Source organism: Zingiber officinale, chromosome 5B, assembly GCF_018446385.1.
Source record: "Zingiber officinale cultivar Zhangliang chromosome 5B, Zo_v1.1, whole genome shotgun sequence".
NCBI lineage: Eukaryota > Viridiplantae > Streptophyta > Magnoliopsida > Zingiberales > Zingiberaceae > Zingiber > Zingiber officinale.
Window position 1 is genome coordinate 83224023 of NC_055995.1, and position 24859 is coordinate 83248881.

Consider the following 24859-nt stretch of genomic DNA (forward strand, 5'->3'; position numbering starts at 1 on the left):
CTTCCCCTTCATCTCTCTCATTGTTGCAACATCAAGGAGACGAAGGGGCACTGCTTCCCCTTCATCTCTCTCATTGTCGCAACATCAAGGAGACGAAGGGGCATCCCTTCCCCTTCGTCTTCCTCAGTCATCTTATATATAAGTGCGTCCAAGCCATGAAGATCCAGAAGAGGAGGAAAAACGAGAGGGATTGAAGGTGATCTCAGGCAAAGGAGAACGTCTTCTGGAAAGGGATTTGGCTCGTGAAACCTAAAGGACTTTTCGGTTTCATCCGTGATCGTGCTTCCGATATCAAGAAAAGATAAATATCAACTTGGGAGATCACTATGAGTTGTTTACATATTTTATCTTGTGTTTCATGCATATTAGAGACAACAAGTAAGAGACATGACGATTAACTAATACAAGTGCTTGATTCTCTCACAGAGTATATTATATACTTGCGTTACTTGAATTACTGGTGATGTTAAGTTGTCACATCAGAAGCCGCTCGTGTGTCTGGATTTAATTAGGGACGAACCGTACACCTCTCAGAATAGTTGGCTCTGGATTAATATATATATATATATATATATATATATATATATATATATATATATATATATATAATAATAATAATAATTTTTTAGATAATTTTGACTTAAGTTTAAAAATACAAATAATTTTAGTTTAAGTTTGTTCTCAAATGAAATTTGAATTTAAAAGTTTCGTTTGAGTTATTCGAAATTCGATTTGAGCAGAATTAAATTGTTATTTAAATTCAAGTTTAGACGGAGTTATTTAAATTTTAATTTGAGTAGGACTCAATTGCTAGAATTATCCTTTTTTTTAAAAAAAAATTATTTTTAATTTTTTAATTATTTTTTAATTTGTTTTTTTGCGCCAAGATGATGACGACGATGCAGTCCAAGCTCACACCAAGAACGAAGGCAAGTCCTCAGCTAAATTAATTGGATCTCCTCGGACGGGACGACCGACGACGGTGACGTGTATAAAATAATCTCGATGCATAAGCCCTGCCGTCACGGACGCATTCCTTCTCTTCCATTGAGCGATTCGTGGACGGCCGGCAGCTGATGGAGACGGCAGCCCACCGCCGACTACAGGCAATAGCCCAGCACCTAGTCGACGGCCGTCATCCGACGAGCTCTTCTTCTTGGCTCCGCCCCAACGGTACGGCCGCCGAGTTCGTCCAAGGTGAGTTCTCCTTTTCTTTTATTTTTCTCTCTATCCGTCTGGAGTAAACTGACCATTAGGCCACCTTCCTTCCTTTCTTAGGCTTATTAGGAATTGATCCTATTCCTTGAAGAAGATAAGCTCTTGATCATATAATAACTCTTACTTCTTCTGAATCAGCTTTGTTCCTAATATGTGATACTGATTTTATTCGTGGTGAACAAGGTTTTCTTTTAGGTGGTTCTCCACGAAATGTCATGCTTTCTCTGTGTTTTTCTTTTTCGTGCCCACTAGAGATTCTATTTTGTTTTATTACATCCTGCAGAGCAGGGCTACAGTGTCATTCTACCTGAGAAGTTGCAAAATGGAAGTTGGAATGTATACAGGTATTCCTATCACCCATTCCTCTGGCATTCTCCAATATGCTAATCACACAATATATTGAATGTTTTTTTTCCCCCAGATCTGCACGCTCACCTTTGAAACTAATTACTAGGTTTCCAGAGCATCCTGATATTGCAACTTTACATGATAATTTTCAGTCAGTATCCTCTACCTTCTTGGTTGTTCTAGTAAGATGAACTCCTACATTACAAAATGAAGTGTTTAAAGAGTCCAAATTCAATTGCCATCACAAACATGAGGATTTAATTTTCTGGTTTCTCTGTTCTTTGATACTTACGTTGGTTTGGAGATTTTTATTCTTTGCTGAAACATATAAACATCTGAATTTGAAGTAATATTTTGAATATATATATATATATTGTTTTGGTTGGATGTGGATTAGATTTGCTGTTGAAACTTATGGAGATTACAAGTATTTGGGAAGTAGGATCCGTTCTGATGGTACAGTTGGACAGTAAGACTTTTCTACTTCCTATGTGTTTATCTTCTGGTCCTCTGCAAATGTTTGGCTCTATAGTTTCCAGCTTCTTTCACCTTTGAAGGTACAAATGGATGACATATAGTGAAGCGGGTGTATCAAGATCAGCAATTGGGTCTGGACTTGCATATCATGGGATACCAAAAGTGAGCCAATTTTACTCAAATTGTTCATAACTCCTATTTAGCAGTTCATTCATTTCAGGAATTAAAGTGTCTATTATCTAGACATCAAATTATCAGAAACTGCCTTGTTTTTTGGTATCCTATTTTCATTATTTCTCCCTTTTCTTTGTAACAGGGTGCAAGTATTGGGTTGTTTTTCATAAACAGTCCTGAGTGGATAATTGTTGATCATGCTTGCTCTGCATATTCTTACATATCTGTTCCGCTTTATGATACTTTAGGTTTGTCTCATCTAGTTGTTGAGTTCCTTGTACTGTTTTTTTCCTCTCTTCATGATTGGAGGAATGGAACTTTTACAGGACCAGATGCGGTGCAGTATATTGTGAACCATGCAAATGTGCAGGTTATCTTTTGCGCGATGCAAACACTAACCTCTGTAAGTTTGTCTCTTGACTTTCCAGACTTACTAACTTCTTAGTTCCAATTTTTTTTTTTTTTTGTTTTAATAAAATAAAATAAAATACTGACATGTTAAAGTGCTATATTCTTCTTAGAGTTGGGCATGTCATAGTTTGAAGATTCTTTTATACCCTTCTTTATTCCTCTTTCTGAAGTTCCTTTAATATGGTCCGCAGTTGCTAAGTTTCACATCTCAAATTCCATCTGTACGTTTAATAGTGGTAAGATGAGTGATATTTTGGCTATTAAACCTGAATTGAACGTTCTGGCAAATTATCATATTTTATTTACTGATGTAGTTAGTAGATTGGTTTGATGAGAGTGTATCATCTGTCTCCTCTAAAAGTGAAGTGGAGATTATCACCTACTCAAAGCTGCATAGTCAGGTATGCTTTCGTCAGCCGCTGTTTCTTGACTATTTGATTTTTTTTTTGTATGAAATGGAAGAGGGGAATGAGAATGTGATTGAGGGAATACAATATTATAGTAGATTCTTGAATGAATAATTTGGTATATTTCACATATGAAGATGAAAAAACATTGAAGATGAAGGGATCAAGGAGAGTTATATATGGCTATTAGAGTTAACGGTTTCAATGAGTTCAAAGGTTTAATGCCATATGGAGTGTTATGTTAAAGTTTTATACTTATAGGTATAATGGTTCTCTTCTGTGTTGGACCCATTCAACCAATAACTTTAATGGTATACACCTTCAATCCACAATACATACAGTTGAACTGCTTGAACTGTGCATGTCTGTGTCTGAACTGCTCAGTACTACAAGATTTTGATTTAGGCTTGACCTCACTCAGTTGCTGTTACTAAATCTGAGGTTTTTGTTGCATAGGGGCATGCTAATCTTCTACCTTTTTGCCCTTCGGAGCCTGAAGATATTGCAACAATCTGCTACACAAGTGGTACTACTGGTACACCAAAGGTACTTAGCCCAACAAATTTAGCTTCGAAAGCTGTTCAATTTGATTAGGTTTATGTGCTTTTGATACTGTATTTGGAGGATTTTTGTTCTTCAGGGAGCTGTTCTTACTCATGCAAACCTGATTGCTAATGTTGCCGGTTCTAGCTTTAGTGTCAAATTCTACCCTTCAGATGTGTGGGTGCTTCCTATGGACTTTTGCTATCTATATTTCTCATTCATTGCATCTTCTTGTTTATGATGAGGTCTTTACTTCCTTTCTTTTTTATGTCACAGCTTTATATCTTACCTTCCTTTAGCTCACATCTACGAGCGAGCAAACCAAATTGTTATGGCACACTTTGGAGTAGCTGTTGGTTTCTACCAAGGGGTATGCATTTCATATTAGGTAGATTGGTTGACCTTTTATTGAAAAAGATTAAAATGTTAAGAAAAAAAAAGTCATTGCAAAGTTAGCATCAATAGTTTGATGGATCCATTCATTGAACATTTATTTGAAAGTCCACGATGGCTGCAACCTAACGTGCAACCCTCACTCTTTCTTAATAGGGATTGAGACCGACTATGGCGGGGTTAAATGCTAAACTTGAATCTTGGTGGGAAACGCTAGAAGTGAAAGATTTTAAGTTTAGTAAAGTAAAAATAGAATATATGAAATGTCACGCCCCAGAGAAGTCCCTGTCCGAGAAAATTTCGGCAACATCTCCCCTGTACGGTGGATAATCTGAAACTTTTCTACATCTCACAAATACCTCAGCCACAGACGGCTGGAATAATAACAACAAAATAAAACATCACCACGCAGTTATATATAATCAAACAAAGTAGTAATACTCTGACTCAAAAACCACCCTACTCAACTACTCTCGTAAAGCTCAAAACCGACGAACTCACCTCTTCTGCTGTCCAGGCAGGCACGTAGTAAAAAAAACACATCGAATAAAAATCCATCATCATCACAAAAATCCATACAACAACCAAGTATCCAAACAAACCAAGTCCACACATAATCAATAAATGCAAAACAAAACTAAACGATATATAAACCATCGAGGTCTGCAGAGATCTAGCACTACGTGCTGTGGGGACTAGCGACTGGAACTCCCTCCTGACAGCATCAACCTGAAAATAACGACAATGGAGGCGGGGTGAGTCCAGCACTCAGCAGGTACAATTGATATGTAAAGTAAAGAAATAGCACCTAGCACTAATCATGCGTACAGTCTCCTGATAAAAATAAAGGTAAATGCAACCGAAGAAGACAGGAGTGAATCTGTACTAACCAGGATCTGAGTATAAGGACAAACAGTCTGAGTGGTATAGGAATCCTGTATGCATGTCAAACATAGGTATCCAAACAATATGCAGCATATAACTGCAGCAATCACAATCACAAACAATAAATGCATCATGCATATGATGCCAATGTCATGGTCACCTCGACGGACAACCAACTCACAACAAAAGTGGGACCAAGTGGGTACGCGACGACCTGCACTCGCAACACTACTCCCGATGAGTGATCGAGGACGGATCGTCGGAGTACATACGCATCTACCCCAAATCATAAATGGGGAGCGAATGCTCTCATTTCCCAGACACCATGACGGGAGGAATCTCTAACGCTACACGCTGCCACACTACCCCCGAGCGGATCAACGGAGCACCGAAGAGTCAAACCGATGCTATTACACCGTGTCACGCTACCCATGAGCGTCACAACGGAGCACCGAACAGTGATGAAAACTGACAAAGTGCTCAACAATAATGGAGCAATCTATCGCACAGCATGCGATCATGCAAATGGTGCATGTCACTAAGCATGGTAATATACTAAACCAACCTCTGGACATATAACAATGGGCACCATAGTGAATAAATCATATCAAGGTATACTGATCAAATAAGGTATCAAACCTAGGTCCTGACATGGTAAAACATGGTTATATCACTACCCATGAGCATGATAGATCGGTACAAGATCAATACGAAATGAAATCAAACAATCAATCAAACAGGTAACATGTGTTGGGCAGTGATTAACCGAAACAAATAGGAAACACAATTAATGCAACATATTATTTCATTACTAAGCATATCAAAGACAATAAGTCAAAAGTACCCGCCTCCGATAAAAGAAAGGTCCAATACCGACTCCGAGATACTCGTTTCGCGTCAAAGTCCTGCGGTATCAAATTTAATTATAAACAAATAGCTAAACTAATTTCTAATCCACTGACCAGTTAGGGTTAGTTTCATTAACCCCAACTACACCGTTATACAACTTCTAAACCTAAATCAATAATTATTACTAACACACTAGCAATAATCTACCACAAGATCAAAACCCTAAACCTTACCTCAATTCACAGCCTGTAGTTTCTTGATTCCCGGTCGCAGTGTGTTGCTGTTGACAATTAAGTAGGCTGCTAAATGGGATAGTTGCCGGAACCCAAAATCATCCACAAACCCAAACTCCTTACTGATTACTTCACTGACCACAAATCAAGAAAAATAAAAAAAATCCAAAATCAACCAAAAACAACCCAATTCCAATCAAAGCTAGGGTACAGAGCCTACAATCTGTGATGGATCGAACCTGTGGCCGGTGAAAATGTTAGGGCACAGCGTCGGCGAAGCAAACTCAGCGGCGGCACAATCCAAACCTAGGGCACACGAGATGGAGGTCTGCGGCACTGCTGTGAGGAGAGCTCGGCTGACTGTGAACCCAAAATAGGGCACCGGCAGCAGGGAGTCGGCTGTGTCACGAGCCCACAAGAGTCGCGGTGACCGGCTGTGGTGGCGGCGCAAGATGGCTAAGGCAGAGGCGTCGGTGTTCGGCTCGGGAGGAAAAGGAGAGATGTCGGCGTCGGGTAGAGGAAGACCTCTGCTCGGCTGTGCCTGAGTGCCAGCGAGGAGACGCCGGCGTTGAGGGGCGCACAGTGGCGTCGAGATCGCGGTGTACGGCGGGGACGAACGACTGTCGGAGGCGCGGCAGTGAGAAGGAGGCGTCGGCGGCGCACGGCAAGGAAGTGAGGAAACCGCCTCCTTGCGGTTGCGGTTAGGGCAAATTCGCCGTGAGGGGGAGAAGGCGCGGGGAAGAAGAAGACTCGGCGAGATTTGGGTGAGGACACGGGAAAAAAACGAAAAATAAGAAAAAGAAAAAGAATTAGGAAAAGAAAAAAGAAAATAAACTTTTCTTTACTTAAATGGGTAGCATAAACAGGCTTTTTCCCGGTCCCGTTTTTATCCCCGTGAACTTATCCGTACGAGCTCTGAAAAATTCCCGAAAAATTTCCAAAAATTCCAGAAAATTCCCTTATTAATATTCGCCTATTTTCCGATATTTTACATTCTCCCCCACTAATTAAAAATTTGGTTCCCAAATTTCGTTATCTACCATCAGCAAGTACCAACAACAGATATAAAGTATAAATGCTGAACGGTAAACTAAATCACATACCTCCAGTGAAAAGATGGGGATATCGAGCTCGGATAGTGTCCTCGAGCTCCCAAGTAGCCTCCTCGTCCGAATGATGCTGCCATCCGACTTTAACCAGCCGGATAGTTTTGTTCCGCAACTGACGCTCTTTCTGGTCGAGAATCGACTGGAACCTCCTCATGTAATGTCAGCCGAATCGAATCGATATCCGCCAACACATGCGTCGGGCCTGCACGTATCTCCGCAAAGATCGTGGAATACATCGTGAACGCCGGCGGACGGTGGGTCGGTAAGCTACTGCTCCGATCCTCTCCAAGATCTCGAAAGGACCAATGTACCGCGGAGCTAGCTTACCTCTGAGGTCAAATCTCTTCACCCATTTCGTGAGTGAAACTCGCAGAAATACATGGTCACCAACAGAGAACTCTAGTGGTCTACGTCTCCGATCAGCGTAACTCTTCTGGCGGTTCTGCGCCTCTGACATCCTCCGTCTGATTGTACGGACCAACTCTGCATCCTGCTGAACTCTATGAGGTCCCAACAGCTGGGCCTCTCCAACCTCATCCCAAAGGACGGGTGTCCGACAAGGTCTACCATACAACGCCTCAAACGGTGCCATCTGGATAGCCGAATGAAAGCTATTGTTGTAGGCAAACTCTACCAACGGCAGATGATCCTCCCAACTGCCTCCGAAATCCATAACACATGACCTCAGCAGGTCCTCTAACGTCTGAATGGTCCGCTCTGACTGTCCATCTGTCTGTGGATGGAAAGCTGTACTGAAACGGAGCTGTGTGCCCAAGGCCTGCTGCAGACTCTGCCAGAAACGAGACGTAAACCGTGGATCTCTATCCGAAATGATACTCAACGGAACACCATGTAGCCTGATGATCTCCCGGCAATACAGATCTGCCAATCGATCCAGGGGATCAGTTCTCCGAATCGCTAACGAGTACGCGGATTTGGTTAATCGATCAACGATTACCCAAATCGCGTCATGGTCTCGTCGTGTCCTCGACAAACCTACCACAAAGTCCATAGTAATGAGTTCTCATTTCCACCCAGGAATAGGAATCTGCTAAAGTAAGCCAGCAGGTCTCTGGTGCTCGGCCTTCACTTGTTGACAGACAAGACATCTAGCTACAAAATCCGCGATGTCTTCCTTCATGTCGTTCCACCAATAGAAACACCTCAAATCTTGGTACACACGGGTACCGCCTGGGTGGACAGCAAATCATGAGCGATGAGCCTCCGGAAGTAACTCCTATAAGACCGGATGAGACTGAAGTACGCATAATCTGCCCCGGAAGTGTATAACACCCTCCTCGTCTCGTGTGAACTCGGTCTGCTACCCGGAAGCTATCTGACTGCAAATAAACTGCAAATACTGATCAGCAGCCTAGGGCTCTCGGATCCTCGTCCTGATCGACGACTGAGCAACCATGGTAACCAGAATACCCTGCTCTGTCCATCACTGCTCCTCAAGACTCATTTCGGAGAATTCCTAAATCCAGTCTGTTACCACAACGCGGTGGCAAGCTAAAATCCCTCTTGACTTCCTGTTGAGTGCATCGGCAACCATATTAGCTTTCCCAAAGTGGTAGCTAATGAAACAATCGTAATCCTTCGAGAACTCCATCCATCTCCTCTCTCGGAGATTGAGTTCCTTCCGAGTGACCAGATACTTGAGACTCTTATGGTCAATGAGAATTCAAATGTAATGTCGTACTAACGATGTCGCCAAATCTTCATGGCAAAAATAATGGCGACTTGCCCAGATCATGTACAGGGCAGTTCTTCTCCTGCTCTTTCAACCGACGAGAAGCATAGGAGACTACTCTATCGTGCTGCATCAGAACAGCGCTCAAACCCTGAATAGATGCGTCGGTGTAGAGGACATATCCGTCCTCTCCAGAAGGTAAAAATTCAAAATCGGAACCAACACTAGTCTCCGCTTCAGCTCCTAGAAGCTGGTCTTGCCATCCTCAGTCCAAGTGAACTTCACGCCTTTCCTGGTCAGGCGTGTAAGTAACATAGCAATCCGTGAGAAACCCTCAACGTATCTCAGGAATATCGAGCCAAACAGAGAAAGTTGCGAGCCTCTTCTATAGACTCCGTCTACTCCCAACGGTAACAACCTCAATCTCCTGTGGAACCACGGTATACTCCTACTGATGCCCGTGTGTCTCAAACATCTCACAGAAGACAACTAAAATACGCACTACTGATCTTCACAACTAGACGTTTCCATCGAAGCATCTCTAGAACTATACAAAGATGAAGTGCGTAACTCACCGTGGATCCGAAATAGATCACAACACCGTCAACAAAAACAATGGAAACCGATCCAAACATCCTGGAAATACCAAAATCATCAAGTCTCTGGAAACCTCTAAGGCTTCCCAAACCCTAATGGTAAAATCATGACACATAATGTCCATATCACAGACATTTCTAACCATAAGATCCTTAACAATAAGTCTGAAATATGATCATCAACGATATAAATCATCTAAGCATAGATCCTCCAGTGTGAGAGCAACGCTCCATCACAGAAAATACCACATATGAAATCCTCAATATGTAGGAGTAACACTCCACTACAAATAGTCTATAACATGTATCTGCAATAGATATGGGAGCAATGTTCCGCTACAAGCAATCCAAAATATGTATATGTGGGAACTCCGCTCCACCACAAACGATCCATAAGTGTCCAAGGCACCTAACTATCCAATTAGAGGCTGCACGAGATCACTCAACCACATATCACTGTGGGCAGCCAAAGGTATAAACAACCTAGTAAACAAATCAAATCCATAGTCAACTCTATCATCATCCTAGTGGATTGGTCACCCACTAATAGGAGAATTAGTTGACAGGGTTATACAACCAATAACATAATGTAGACACTCAGCATTCTACATTCAACATAGGTAGAATCATCATGATGCTACCCACCATACACCTGGTACACCTGCACACACAACATATGTATGATCGACATAATCCTCCAATTTGTACACACCAAACACACTCATATCACAGGTATAAATCAGTGTGATACCTCCAACAATACCTATCAAACCCGTGTGCATATATCAACATAGGTATAATCAACAATACACCTCAAATAACCTCACACATATATATACCTATACCAAGAGTATAATCAACGTAATACTTCCAACAAAACCTAATAGACACAAGCGCATCCACAAATCAAATATAATCAATAAGATACCTCAAATATTACACCGAATACATCTGCACATATCACAACTTAGATTAAATCGATAAGATACATCCAATAAAACACTCAAACATATGTGCACATTCCACAACATAGTTTTTAACTGACAAATACCTCCAATACAACCAGACATGAATACCTAACCACTAAGGTATAATCTACTAGACACCCACAAAAATCATAACTGAACAAGTATACACCACATAGATACACCTAATCAGCATATTTAATCCAATCAACCTGACATTCCATATTTTACCTTCTATGTTATCCAAATCCAACATAATACTCAACCATTTTCATCCAACCTTGACATTGACGAAAAATTGATTACATTTAACACTTCAATCAAATTTATATCCTCAATATCTGAAACCATTACTAATCTTTCATATAGAGTTATATGATCAATTTTTTTTTTTTTCACAACCAATCCAATCATAATCAACCAGATATCATGTTCCATACATGTATCCACTCAGCCGACCCAGAAAAATTTTCAACTATGACAACCAAAGGCAGCACAACAAAAATCCTACCAATTCATTTATCCATACTCCATACAGAACTATCCGAAGGAATCCACCCTTATAGACACCAGAGCAAATAACAACTTGACCCTAAATAAATTGTCCAATAACTAAATCAGTTCATGGGTCAATTCATTATTTATCCACATAGTCCAATATCAAAGGAAACAAATAACAATTTTATCATCCTGTTATCTAACCACAACTAATCAGATTTATTAAAATTCATAGGCACACCAAACCGTAAACTCTCTAGCACCCGATTTATAATCTGATCACCAATCAAACCTGTGAACCTCATACATGACACTCACTATGTCACCATCAACGACAACCCCAAATAATAGATCATCAAAATAGTTGACACTCACTATGTCACCATCAAAACAAATATCCAGTAATAGATCATCAGACAACCACATAACATTTACTCTCACAAACCATTAGAAATCAATATATCACAATATCTGATCTCACAATATCCCTCAACCTCAAACCATTCTCAACAATGATCAAACTTGCTAACTCCCCAATGATCAATTTTTCATCGTATCGGGTACCTTAATATCCAAAAGATATGAGTATAAAAACTCTACTGGCTAAGTCAACAGGAATATGTAGGTATCATCCATTAGCCAGCTAACAATAGCAGAGGCTGGTATGTGCCTCCATCCCTTCTAGTAGCAACAGAAGTTAAAACTACTGATGGTATAATATGAAAAATCACCAGAGACTATAATCCTTGATCTCTAATAAGGTCAACCATGCTCAATGATTATCCCATCACATGTAATATGGGTTACAGCAACCAGACAGGTACTAAAGATAAAGTACTAATACATGTCATAACTATCATAAAATAAACATCATACCTATATGCCGTCTGGAGATGTTCCATCGTTGTCCAATTTCCGAATAAGAAAATCGCGAAAATCCAAATAAATCCAAACGAAATTCAAACATCACCATATCGAAAATCGAAAATGCCCGTTTGACTTGCAAACTTGGCTAACCCAAATATCCGGAATACCAACAACAGGTATCCGATAAATCTCCGAAACCCCCAAAAGCGGTATCATAACCCGCTCGATACCAAATAAATTGGTATCAGATAAATCCCAAAAATCCAAAATACAAAAATCCAACAAGTAACGCCAGTATAAGGATACAAGTAAATAAATTGGTATCAGATTATCCCAAACATCCAAAATACGAAACAAAAGATCGTAAACTGGCTCGATACCACTAAATTGTCACGCCCAGGAGTCCCCGTCCGAGAAAATTTCGAAAGATCTCCACGGTACGGACAATCTGAAACTTTTCTACATCTCATAAATACCTCAGCCACACAGCTGGAATAATAACAACAAAATAAAACATCACCACGCAGCTATATATAATCAAACAAAGTAGTAATACTCGACTCAAAACCACCCTACTCAACTACACTCAGAAGCTCAAAACCGATCTCCTACCTCTTCCGTCAGGCAGGCACGTAGTAAAAAAACACATCGAATAAAAATCCATCATCATCACAAAATCCATACAACAACCAAGTATCCAAACAAACCAAGTCCACACATAATCAATAAATGCAAAACAAAACTAAACGATATATAAACCATCGAGGTCCAGAGATCTAGACTACGTCGTGGGACTAGCGATCGAACTCCCTCCCGACAAAGATCAACCCGAAAATAACGATAATGGAGGCGGGTGAGTCCAACACTCACAGTACAATTGATACGCAAAGTAAAGAAATAAGACCTAGCACTAATCAGTTTCCTGATAAAAATAAAGGTAAATGTAACCAAGAAGACAGGAGGAATCAGACTAACCAGACTCGAGTATAAGGACAAACATCCGAGTGGTATAGAACTCAGATGCCAAACATAGTATCCAAACAATACGCAGCATATAAATGCATCAATCACAATCACAACAATAAATGCATCATGATACGACGCGTCTAGGTCACCCCTGACGCCAGTCAACCAACTCACAACAAAAGTGGGACCAGTGGGTAGGGTGATGACGACCGTGCACTCTGCAACACTACTCACGAGTGATCGAGTGGACGAGATGCTGAGTACATACGCACTTCTACCCCAAATCATAAATGGGGAGCGAACGCCTCATTTCCCTAAGACACACGACGGAGGAATCTCTAACGCTACACGTCACACACACTACCCCGAGCGGATCAACGGAGCACCGAAGAGTCAAACCGACGTCATTACTACCGTGTCACGCTACCCATGAAGCCACAACGGAGCAATGTGATGAAACTGCAAAGTGCTCAACAATAATGGAGCAATCTATCGCACAACATGCAAATGGTGCATGTCACTAAGCATGGTAATATACTAAACCAACCTCTGGACATATAACAATGGGCACCATAGTGAATAAATCATATCAAGGTATACTGATCAAATAAGGTATCAAACCTAGGTCCTGACATGGTAAAACATGGTTATATCACTACCCATGAGCATGATAGATCGGTACAAGATCAATACGAAATGAAATCAAACAATCAATCAAACAGGTAACATGTGTTGGGCAGTGATTAACCGAAACAAATAGGAAACACAATTAATGCAACATATTATTTTCATTACTAAGCATATCAAAGACAATAGGTCAAAAGTACCCGCCTCCGAAATAAAGGTCTAATCCTATCAGGTCAAAGTCCTGTGTTAAATCGCACAGTTTAGCTAATTTAATTATAAACAAATAGCTAAACTAATTTCTAATCCACTGACCAGTTAGGGTTAGTTTCATTAACCCCAACTACACCGTTATACAACTTCTAAACCTAAATCAATAATTATTACTAACACACTAGCAATAATCTACCACAAGATCAAAACCCTAAACCTTACCTCAATTCACATCGTGTAGTTTCTTGATTCCCGGTCGCAGTGTGTTGCTGTTGACAATTAAGTAGGCTGCTAAATGGGATAGCTGCCGGAACCCAAAATCATCCACAAACCCAAACTCCTTGCTGATTACTTCACTGACCACAAATCAAGAAAAATAAAAAAATCCAAAATCAACCAAAAACAACCCAATTCCAATCAAAGCTAGGGTACAGAGCGAAAATGTTAGGGCACAGCGTCGGCGAAGCAAACTCAGCGGCGGCACAATCCAAACCTAGGGCACACGAGATGGAGGTCTGCGGCACTGCTGTGAGGAGAGCTCGGCTGACTGTGAACCCAAAATAGGGCACCGGCAGCAGGGAGTCGGCTGTGTCACGAGCCCACAAGAGGAGTCGCGGTGACCAGCTGTGGTGGCGGCGCGAGATGGCTAAGGCAGAGGCGTCGGTGTTCGGCTCGGGAGGAAAAGGAGAGATGTCGGCGTCGGGTAGAGGAAGACCTCTGCTCGGTTGTGCCTGAGTGCCAGCGAGGAGACGCCGGCGTTGAGGGGCGCACAGTGGCGTCGAGATCGCGGTGTACGGCGGGGACGAACGACTGTCGGAGGCGCGGCAGTGAGAAGGAGGCGTCGGTGGCGCACGGCTAGGGCACGACAAGGAAGTGAGGAAACCGCCTTCTTGCGGTTGCGGTTAGGGCAAATTCGCCGTGAGGGGGAGAAGGCGCGGGGAAGAAAAAGACTCGGCGAGATTTGGGTGAGGACACGGGAAAAAAACGAAAAATAAGAAAAAGAAAAAGAATTAGGAAAAGAAAAAAGAAAATAAACTTTTCCTTACATGGGTAGCATAAACAGACTTTTTCCCGGTCCCATTTTTATCCCCGTGAACTTATCCGTACGAGCTCTGAAAAATTCCCGAAAAATTTCCAAAAATTCCAGAAAATTCCAGAAAATTCCCTTATTAAAATTCGCCTATTTTCCGGTATTTTACATGAAATTTAAGTTTAACAATATTAGACATAATGAGATAGTTTTTAAAATAGGAGATGACGAATTGTCTATAGCTGAGAGTTTTAAGTATTTATGATCATTTTTGCAAAAGGATGAAGGGATTGAGAGAGATCTTTTACATAGAATATAAACGGGATGGTTGAAGTGTTGGAGAGCGACAGATGTTCTTTGTGATAGTAAAGTACCTCTAAGACATAAAAAAAGGTTTTACAATATGGAGGTTAGAGCTGTTATATTATATGGAGCTGAATGTTGTGCTATGACGCGAGTACATGAGTAGATGATGAGAGTTGTAGATATGAGAATGTTAAGGTAGATGTGTGGACACACGAGGATAGACAGGATAATAAATGAAAATATTAGAGAGAAAGTTGGGGTTGCACCTATTGATGGAAAACTCTAGGAGACACTTTTAAGATAGTATATTTAGACGACTAATAAATGCTCCCGTTAGGCGATTTGAAACTATGACAAATGTCCATATGAAATGAGGAAGATAAAAAAAGACTTGGTTAACAACAATAAAATAAAATAAAATTTATTTAAATATAAATGATGATATAGTAGGAAATGAAGGAAGAAAAAGAAGGTCAAGGAACTGAAGCAAGTAATTTAAGGAAAAAGAAGATTATGAAGCAAATTGGTTTTCTTTTTGCTATCACTATCATAAAAAAACTTAACACTTCATCCTTATTTATACATTTCTGGATGACATAAAAATCAACAAGACATTAGATTCATTAACTAATAAGATTCATGAATCCATAAAGAGGTACTTGAGATGAAATTGGACTTTGCTTCTTGTAGAAGTAGAAGAGACATTTGAAATTAATTTGTAATTTGATTCTTGAATTCGGTTTAATCCAACAATGCCTCCCGTAAACAAAATATGCTTCTTACTCCTAGAGCTGTAAGATTCCTTGAAAATATAGATCCTCCAAGCGGCTTTGTAAAAATATTAACAAGTTGTTCATTGCTAGGACAATACTCTAGGTTGATTTCACCTTCATTAACAAGTTCTCTTAGGAAATGAAATTGCAAGCCGATGTGCTTTGTTCTTCCATGTAGTACTGGGTCCTTTGAGATAGCAATTGTGAAACTATTATCACAATATAATATTGTTGGATCTTTTTGCTTGCATTTTACATTTTCAAGAACTCTTAACCATAAAGTTTGACATCCTACTGAAGAAGCTGCTATATATTCTACTTCGGAAGTTGAAAGTGCGACAATTGGTTGCTTCTTTGAACACCAAGAGATTGTCCCACTTCCAAGGTTGAAAATATAGCCAGAGGTACTTCGAGAATCATCAATACTTTCTCTAAGATTGTTATCTGTATAACCAACAAGTTTGATGGGCACATGTGCTTTGTAGAAAATGCCATAATCAATGGTTCTTTTCATATATCAAAGAACCATTTTGTAGCTTCCCAATGATTCGAATAAGGTTTTTCCATAAATTTGCTAATCAAACTTACTGTGAACATGATAGGTCTAGTGGCAGTAAGATACATCAGGCTCCCAACCAAGCTATGAAACATAGTTGGATTCACCATCTTTCCTTCACCAATCTTACTTAGTTTCAAACTTGTGATGCAAGGAGTTGAGATTGGTTTGCATGTTCCATCTTGAACTTTTTAAGAATTTGAGTTACATAATATTCTTGTGAGATAAAAATTTCTTTTCTTGATTGTTGAATATTAATGCCGAAAAAATGATGCAACTCACTCAAATCTGTCATTTTGAACTCACTCATCATAGAGTTCTTAAATTCTACCAATATCTCCATATTATTTCTTGTGAAAATAAGGTCGTCAACATAAAGACTCATAAGCATAAAACCACTTTCAGAATTTTGTTTGATATAAAGTGTATGCTCAAAAGTACATCTTTGAAAATTATATTTAATAAAATAATCATTCATTCGGTCATACTATGCACAAGGTGATTGCTTCAAACCATAGAGAGCCTTTCTGAGCTTATATACTTTGTCCTTATCACCTATTTTCACAAAACTAAGTGGCTATTCGATATAAATTTCTTCTTGAAGAAAACCATTTAAAAAGGCTGATTTGACGTTTATTTGAAATAATTTCCAATCATTTTGAGTAGCAAGAGCAATAATTAATTGAACTGTATCAAGTCTGAAACAAGAGAAAATATCTCATTAAAATCTTCACCTTCTTCCTGCTTGTATCCCTTTGCAACCAATCTTGCTTTATATCTATTGATGGAGCCATCTAGATTGGTTTTGGTCTTGAAGACTCGTTTCACTCCAATTGGAGTTTTGTGTGATCATAAAGTAGTGAGCTCCCATGTACCATTCTTCTCGATAGAGTTTATTTCTTCATTCATGGTATGGACCCATTTTTTCTCTTTTGATGCTTCTTCACATGTGATTGGATCTTCTCCTGCAAAGAATGCAAAAAAGACTTGATTTGTCATATTTACCTCTTCAGTCTCATTATAAATGTCACTTAGACTCCTTGTTTTTCTTTGCAATGACGATAATGGAGATTTACTACTTTCAGGATTATCAGGTTTAAAGGAGAGTTCTCATCAAAGTCAAGAAATTACCAATTTGATAAACCTGTCAATTTTGAAAAAAAATATAAATAGCCTTTTCATCTAAATAGACATCCCTGCTAATCACAATCCTTTTTGTTTTTGGATTATAAAGTTTGTAAGCTTTGCTCTTTTCACTATAACCAATGAAGATGCACTTTTCATACTTGTCATCAAGTTTAGTTTTGAAAGAATCTGGAATATGGGCATATGCAAGGCAACCAAAAGTTTTTAAATGATGAACATTTGGTTTCTTTCCATACTAGGCCTCATTTGGAGTATAATTCTGTAACCTTCTTTAGGTGATTTGTTGATTAGATAGACGACACATGATGCTGCTTCAGCCTAGAATTCAACTAGCATATTATTCTTCTTCAACATACATCTGACCATATCCATGATTGTCTTATTTTTTTGCACTACGATACCATTTTGTTGTGGCGAATAACAAGTTGACAATTCATGTCTAATGCCATGGTTTTGACAAAATTCTTTAAATAAAGAAGATAAAAATTCATCTCCGCAATCACGTCTCAAATTTTTTATTTGACAACCACAAAATTTTTCTACTTGGGGTTTTGAAAACTTTAAAGCGAGAGAGAGCTTCCAATTTTTCTAACCAAATATATCCAAGTTTTTCTGGTGTAATCATCAATAAATAATAACAAGTACGAGTTACCTCCAAGAGATGGTACTCGCATGGGTCCACACATATTAGTGTGGACAAATTCCAATGGTGAATGTCGTTCCTACTTAGATTTAGATAGGAATGACTCTTGGTGTTGTTTTTCCAAGCTGAGATTCTTCATTTATACTATCAATTTTCGGTAGTCCTTGAACAATATTTTTGCTTGATAATTCTTTCAAGCTCTGAAAATTTAGGTGCCCAAATTTGTCATGCAATAACTTAAAAATTTCTTCATTAGCTGTAAGATAGAAGGTAACATTTATAATATCAAGTTTGAGAGGAAACAAATTATTTGAACCCAAACCAATCTTTGCAACATCTTAATTTTTCTTCTTCATGGTGCAAAATTTACCAGCAAAGCGAATATCAAAACTTTTTTTTAAAAGATGGCCAACACTAAGGAGATTACTTCGTAAACCAGGAACATAGAATATCTCAAACATCTTTTCAACTTTTCCAGACTTTGTCTTGAAATTGATTTCTCCTACTCCTTCAATTTTGTAGGATTTAGCATCTCCAATAGTTACCTACCCATAGTTAGCTTCGACAATAGTTGAAAATAAGCTTGTTTTTCCGGTCATATGCCGACTTGCACCGCTATCCAGATACCAAATATTCTTAACATTTCCATCACAAGCAATTAATAAAGTTTCCAAATTTTGAACTTCATTTTCATGTACTAAGTCAACTATACGTTTTTTCTACGGATATTTTTCCCAACAATCATTTATTTTGTGTCTTGGCTTAGGACAATAATGATATTCAATATAAGGTTTCGTACTTTGTAATTATCACATCCTCTTTCTCTTGATAGTTGTACGAAAATTGTATCTCCTCCTTTTTAGACTCTTTGTTCCACTGTTCTTGTGAATATTGGTGAGAATGTCTTCCATCTCTTCCCTGATTCCGACCTCTTCCGTCCATGATAAGAGCCACGACCTCCTATGGATGTGAACTGGGATTTCAAAGCTTGATTTTGAGAAGAAATAAGAGGACTTTGTTGAAGGATTCTAATCTCATGAGCTTCCAATCTTCCCTGCAAGCTTTCTATGGACATTAATGGAAGATCTTGTGATTATTCTAGAGTGACTACCACATGATCAAATTTGCTTGGTAGGCTTTGCAAAATTTTCTCCACCACCCTTTGGGTCTCAATGATTTCTCCATTTGATACCATTTGATTTATAATAGAACTGGTTCATGTGAAGTATTCTAAGACTTTTTCATTGTCTTTCATCTCTAGCTTCTCAAATTTTGCTCTTAGAGATTGTAAGTGAACCTTTTTACTTGATCTTGGCCGGAATAAGTCGTTTGTAGAATCTCCCATGCTCTTTGAGCATTGGTTGCTTTTGATATTCTTTCATAAACTGGAACTTCAAGTGCTTGATAAATTTGAAAAAGAGCCTTTCTATCCTTTCGTTTCTTGTTCTTTAGAATATTTTTTTGTGCTTCAGTCAAATGGCCTTCATCTCTGGTAGATTTACTCCTTCAACAACACTCCATAAGTCTTGAGATTTAAGAAAATAGTTTCATAAGAGTACTCCAACTTTCAAAATTTTCACCATTGAACCGAGGTATAAGGGAAACAATATTGTTGTCCATTTTGTTTGCTTCAATAGTTAAACTAGAAGCAACCAAAAGATGGAGTTTAGCACATGTTGAAGTCCAGAGTTGTAAAGTACCTCAGTTTCAGAACCAAGGCTCTTATACCAGATTGAATGAAGAAAAAGAAGGGCAAGGAACTGAAGCAAGGAATTTCAGGAAAAAGGAGAAGATTATGAAGCAAATTGGATTTCTTTGTAGTGGATTTCTTTTTGCTGCCACTATCATAAAAAACTTAACACTTCATCCTTATTTATACATTTTTGGATGACATGAAGATCAAAAAGGCATTAAAAACATTAAATTCATTAACTAATAAGATTATGAATCCATGAAGAGGTACTTGAGATGACATTGGACTTTGCTTCTTATAGAAGTAGAAGAGACATTTGAAATCAATTTGTAATTTGATTCTTGAATTTGGTTTAATCCAATAGGGGATAGAGTATAATGGCATAGAAGGATCCATATAGCCAAACCTGCCTAGAGGGATAGGCTTGGTTGTTGTTGTAGTAAAGCTAGCATATGTGAATACAATAGAAGATATGATAGATGCTATGGCAGCTCTAAGACTCACAATATTGTGAAGTTTAGAGATCTTGACTCTTGGGTTTTATTTTTGCAGGATATTATGAAGTTGATGGATGATATGGCAGCTCTAAGACCCACAATATTTTGTAGTGTACCTCGTCTATACAACAGAATATGCGATGGGTATGTCATTTTCTTCGTCGACATAAGTAGTTGCCAAACGCCATTCTTGACTGCTTCAGCTGATCTTTCCTTGCAGAATCACAAATGCCGTGAAGGCATCAGGTGGCTTGAGAGAGCGGCTGTTTAATGCTGCATACAGTAGCACTATGGATGCAATAACAAATGGTAACTTTGTGGTCTGATTTAGATAACATGTACAAGCTGAATCATTTTCTTGACGATACTTGAACAAATTCTGCTAGTAATCGAATATGTCAAACATTAATACAATAGATAAATTCATTTGTTAAAATATTCTTAACAAACTATGCTTAAAATTGCTGACCCAATGAATGATACAACATGACCCTTCGCAAACTACCTTAAAGCAATGGAAATATTGAAAATACTAGTGATTTGGTTTTCTTTTTTTATGTTTTTTTGGTTATGGAAGACCTTAATTTGGTTCACCATCTCATGCATCACAATCCCTTTTTTTTTGTTTTTTCATTTTTTTTGAACATGTAATTATTGATCTTCATCTTTGTTTTCTAAGAATGAACTAGTGATATTAGTGTTCTACTCCAGGAAAGAAGCCATCTCCAATGTGGGATAGATTAGTATTTAACAAAATAAGAGAAAGACTTGGTGGAAGGGTGCGGTTTATGACTTCAGGTGCATCTCCATTGTCAAGAGATGTCATGGACTTCCTGAGAGTGTAAGTTCCAAATTCAGAAAATGCATTTTTCACAAGCTGCTAAATTTGCTTGTTGCGAGTTGATTGTTTACCCTTTCCTGAAACCTTAAGTCTGTTCTTCTGTATCGAAAAACATTCTCAGTATGTGTGAGTGGGCAGGCTAGAGTAGACTGTGCGGTCTAATATGACTAGATAAGTAGGAGTCCAACCTACACTTTTCTGTCTAAACTTATCAGTAGTTATTCACCAAAATGATTAAGTAATCTTTCAGATGCTTTGGTGGTCAAGTTATTGAAGGTTATGGAATGACAGAAACATCTTGTGTCATAAGCGTAATGGACGAGGGTGACACGTTAACTGGCCATGTTGGATCCCCAAGCCCTGCTTGTGGTAAGCCCTCCCTCTAATGTTTTTGCAAATCTGGTTAAGTTACGAGACAATGGCATCATTTGTCATAATTATTCTTAATTTCCCATATTCGAGTTCTTTGATGTTAATTTGAGAGTTTCCAGCACTCATGTCAGCTTAGATTGTCTCTTTCTCAAATATTTTTTGGTTGTCAGTTGATCATAGCAGGCTCAAACTCTGCATCAGTAAATTAACTTTGGTGTTTTTCTTTAGTTTTGAAACATTGAGTATTGTTCTTTTGGCTCTTTCTTGTTTTGGTGGTCTTCTCCAGAGATCAAGCTCGCAGATGTTCCTGAAATGAGTTACACATCTGATGATAAACCTTATCCTCGTGGAGAAATTTGTGTAAGGGGTCCTATCGTCTTTCGAGGGTATTACAAAGATGATGTGCAAACGTAATTTGATCAGCTTCTATCTTTTTTTCTTCTTTACTTTCATAGAACTGATGTCAGATCTAAATTACATTAAAAGTCAATTAATTAAGCAGGAAAGAAGTAATTGACGATGATGGATGGCTGCATACTGGAGACATTGGCTTGTGGTTACCTGGAGGACGCTTGAAAATAATAGACAGGTAACTTAAAGAAATTGTTTGATGATTAAGCAACCGCCCTATATGGTGCCACCTTTTAGAAATTGTTTGATAGTTAGTTCAAGTGTGTCAATCAATGCCTGAAATCCTACTTCAAGAATCTTAAGATATCTAAAGAAATCTTCAAGCAGAGGGCTGTTGTAGTGGGATTAAGGTCACCAACAAGTAAATAATAGGATACAATGATGCTAATTTTGGACACATTCAACTTCAGACAGATGATCGCAGGTTGAATAGCTGCCGTCTGAGTTTTTGATATCTACAGTGCAATGGTTTTAGTTTGGAAGGATCACTTCACCAGTACATTTTGTTGCTGGAGGCATGATCCTTCATGCAAAGGCTGAACAAGGACAGTGCTAGCATTAAACCACATATCACACGGTGCTATTATCTTATTACAGGAAGCATGTTTATGTTTGTGTCACCCGTGTTTAAATAACTTCTTAATTAATATTGATTTTACATCTTCAATATCAGTATATGATGTGGATACAACAGGAAAAAGAACATCTTCAAATTGGCCCAAGGAGAGTACGTTGCTCCCGAGAAGATAGAGAATGTCTACGCCAATTGTAAATTCGTCTCTCAGTGCTTTGTTTATGGTAATTTTCTCGAGTATTAACCTATCATTAACTTTGGGTTTACACGTTCCTTTCTGTTACCTTACAGTAGGTCTTGTTACCTACAGGCGATAGCTTAAAGGACTCCTTAGTTGCTGTAATATCAGTCGATCAAGACGTATTAAAAACATGGGCTGAATCTGAGAGAATAAAGGTGCATGGCTGCTAAACAAATTGTTTGTTAAAATTAACTTTCAAAGTTATGCTTCTCAATGAAAACTAATAATTATTTAGAATTTAGGTCGTCAGTTTACTTTCTCTTCTTTCTTTTCAGTATGAAGATTTGGGAAAACTCTGCAATGATCAGAGGACGAAAGCTGCAGTCCTTGCTGAGATGGATGCAATAGGAAAACAAGCTCAGGCAACAATTTCTTTTTGCCTATTAACAATATATATCTGAAGATCTTAATAATCTGCTCACAAATTACTATGTTTCACCAGTTGAGAGGTTTTGAATTTGTGAAAGCTGTCACATTAGTTTTAGAACCATTTACTCTGGAAAATGGGCTCCTTACTCCAACATTCAAGGTTAGGTGTTGATCTTCTTTGCATGCTAGTTGATTAACAAGAGTATCCTTAATGACACATACTGGTCTCTGTAGATCAAGAGACCTCAGGCAAAGGCTTATTTCACAAAGGCGATTTCCGACATGTATGCCGATCCTTTGTGACATAGGTAGTTTCTAAGTGCATTCCAATAAGCTATATTTATTCGAGAAAATCTAAAGGGCCTTCTGTTGTGTGGCTACTTAGTTTTTCTGACAGTGTAAACGCAAGTAAAATCTTGTCTCCTGTTCAAATATGATATTATAGTTAAATTTCAACTTGTTATAAAAACATTCAGATTTAGAAGATTTCTTTCTTGCAAAGTGTATACACACATCAAATCTCTAAGAGCTACCAACAAAAACCAAAACCACAAGCAGAAGATAAACTGTTTTTTCTTCTGATCAATCCAACTAGCTCAGTTATTTATGAAAACCTTCTTGATTAGTACCAGCTGATGGACTCCTCCTCCAACCTCATCTGCCTGTGAAACCTCCTGATAAACATGTCAGCCACTTGGTCAATCTCATCCTCAAGATTGACCTCTGACTCATCATCTTCTCTGCCGTTTCTGACCCAATCCGTCACTGACCCTCCAGTATCATCATTCAGTTCAAACAAAGAGTGCCTCAGGTCTGGATAATCATCATCGTCTTCGACGAAATCCAGCACTGACACTTCCTCTTTTGCTACATCATCCATAAGCAAAACTTGTTGATCACCTATTACTGATTGCAACTTGTTGAACAGTGCACTCATCAGGACCTTCTTGTTTCGCAGCAGTCTGAACATGATGAGCTTGCTGCTCTTCATGGACTTGCTTCTCATGATTGCCATGAGTGCAGTTGCTATTTTCCTGAAGAAAATGGCAGCCTTGTTCTTCATCTTCTCCAGGTATGCCTTACATAAACTAGAAAAACACAGAGAAGCACTACGAGATCACAACAAAAAAGGAGAGACAAAATTTATGTAAACTTCAATGGATCTTAGAGCATGCAAATGCTTAGATTGTGATTTTGCATGGACCTTCTCATGATGGTTTTGGAGGCTATTTATAATGATACAGAAGAGGTTTCATTTTAGCTTTTTTTTTCAGCACTTAGCTTCTTCAATTATGGGGAAGAACAGGTGGAGGCAAAAGGGGAAAATAAAGAGGAATAGGTGGGTTAACCACTAAGAAAAGCCAAGAAAAAAACAAATCAAAAGTGAGGAAAAGTTGGGGAAACATAAAGCAAGCAATATTTATCATGAAGTGCAAACTATTGAAATTAGGTATGATGGCTACAGAGAGGTTGGTGTGATTCTTGTGGTGGATGTTTTACGTACCCTGTGAAGATATCTATCTATCTATCTATATTTATTGTGATTGGTTCAATGATTTTTTATTGTGTCCAAAATATATATTTGTTTTATATGTGAGTAATCTTTAATTAATTTTATTTTATTTTTAACTTCTTAGTTAAGCAATTAGATGTATCACATGATTTAGTAAGAATGATAAATTTAGAGATGGGTGGAGAGATAGAATTACTTGGGAGGATTCATTTGTTTATAATATCTAAAAAGATTAAGGGAAGGATGGATTTGTAATTCACCCACATCTTGATTTGGACTAGATTTTAATCCACCAAAAAAAATCAAAGGAAATTCATGTAAAAAATGAATGTTTCCTTCCTTTTACTCTCAAGTCACTGTCTCTTAAGCATATTTTTTGCCAAGCTTGTGACTTGATCACAAATTTACAATAACAGCTTAGTAGC

The 24859-nt window shown here is 38.5% G+C and overlaps 2 protein-coding genes across 8 annotated transcripts; one reads left to right on the top strand and one right to left on the bottom strand.

Annotated features, from left to right (window-relative positions):
• Positions 1-913: 913 nt before the first annotated feature.
• LOC121984724 (long chain acyl-CoA synthetase 6, peroxisomal-like) lies at positions 914-23407 on the top strand. Of its 7 annotated transcripts, none has more exons than XM_042537832.1 (23): positions 914-1197; positions 1502-1562; positions 1640-1748; positions 1964-2035; positions 2124-2205; positions 2360-2465; positions 2544-2620; positions 2820-2864; positions 2943-3029; positions 3492-3581; positions 3676-3755; positions 3855-3948; positions 20169-20257; positions 20334-20422; positions 20825-20954; positions 21205-21323; positions 21613-21736; positions 21829-21915; positions 22432-22535; positions 22622-22707; positions 22828-22914; positions 22995-23081; positions 23156-23407. In XM_042537832.1, the coding sequence occupies exons 5-23, from the start codon at positions 2134-2136 to the stop codon at positions 23222-23224; spliced, it is 1722 nt and encodes a 573-aa protein (XP_042393766.1). In that variant the 5' UTR covers positions 914-1197; positions 1502-1562; positions 1640-1748; positions 1964-2035; positions 2124-2133; the 3' UTR covers positions 23225-23407. The 7 variants fall into 7 exon arrangements, 6 of the variants coding, with proteins under 6 accessions (XP_042393766.1, XP_042393760.1, XP_042393761.1 ...); XM_042537826.1 differs by having other exon boundaries at positions 1640-1717; XM_042537827.1 differs by having other exon boundaries at positions 1673-1717.
• LOC121984725 lies at positions 23382-24192 on the bottom strand. Its single transcript, XM_042537833.1, has one exon. The coding sequence runs from the start codon at positions 23982-23984 to the stop codon at positions 23544-23546; it is 441 nt and encodes a 146-aa protein (XP_042393767.1). The 5' UTR covers positions 23985-24192; the 3' UTR covers positions 23382-23543.
• Between the last annotated feature and the right edge of the window lie 667 nt (positions 24193-24859).

What these genes read in the sequence shown, in the direction of transcription:
- LOC121984724 (XM_042537826.1), top strand. Translation starts at nt 1,077, where the DNA reads ATGGAGACGGCAGCCCACCGCCGACTACAGGCAATAGCCCAGCACCTA. An exon ending in GGCCGCCGAGTTCGTCCAAG is followed by an intron (nt 1,198 to 1,501) that starts GTGAGTTCTCCT and finishes TACATCCTGCAG; the next exon opens with AGCAGGGCTACAGTGTCATT. An exon ending in CGATGCAAACACTAACCTCT is followed by an intron (nt 2,621 to 2,819) that starts GTAAGTTTGTCT and finishes TATGGTCCGCAG; the next exon opens with TTGCTAAGTTTCACATCTCA.
- LOC121984725 (XM_042537833.1), bottom strand. Translation starts at nt 23,984, where the DNA reads ATGAAGAACAAGGCTGCCATTTTCTTCAGGAAAATAGCAACTGCACTC.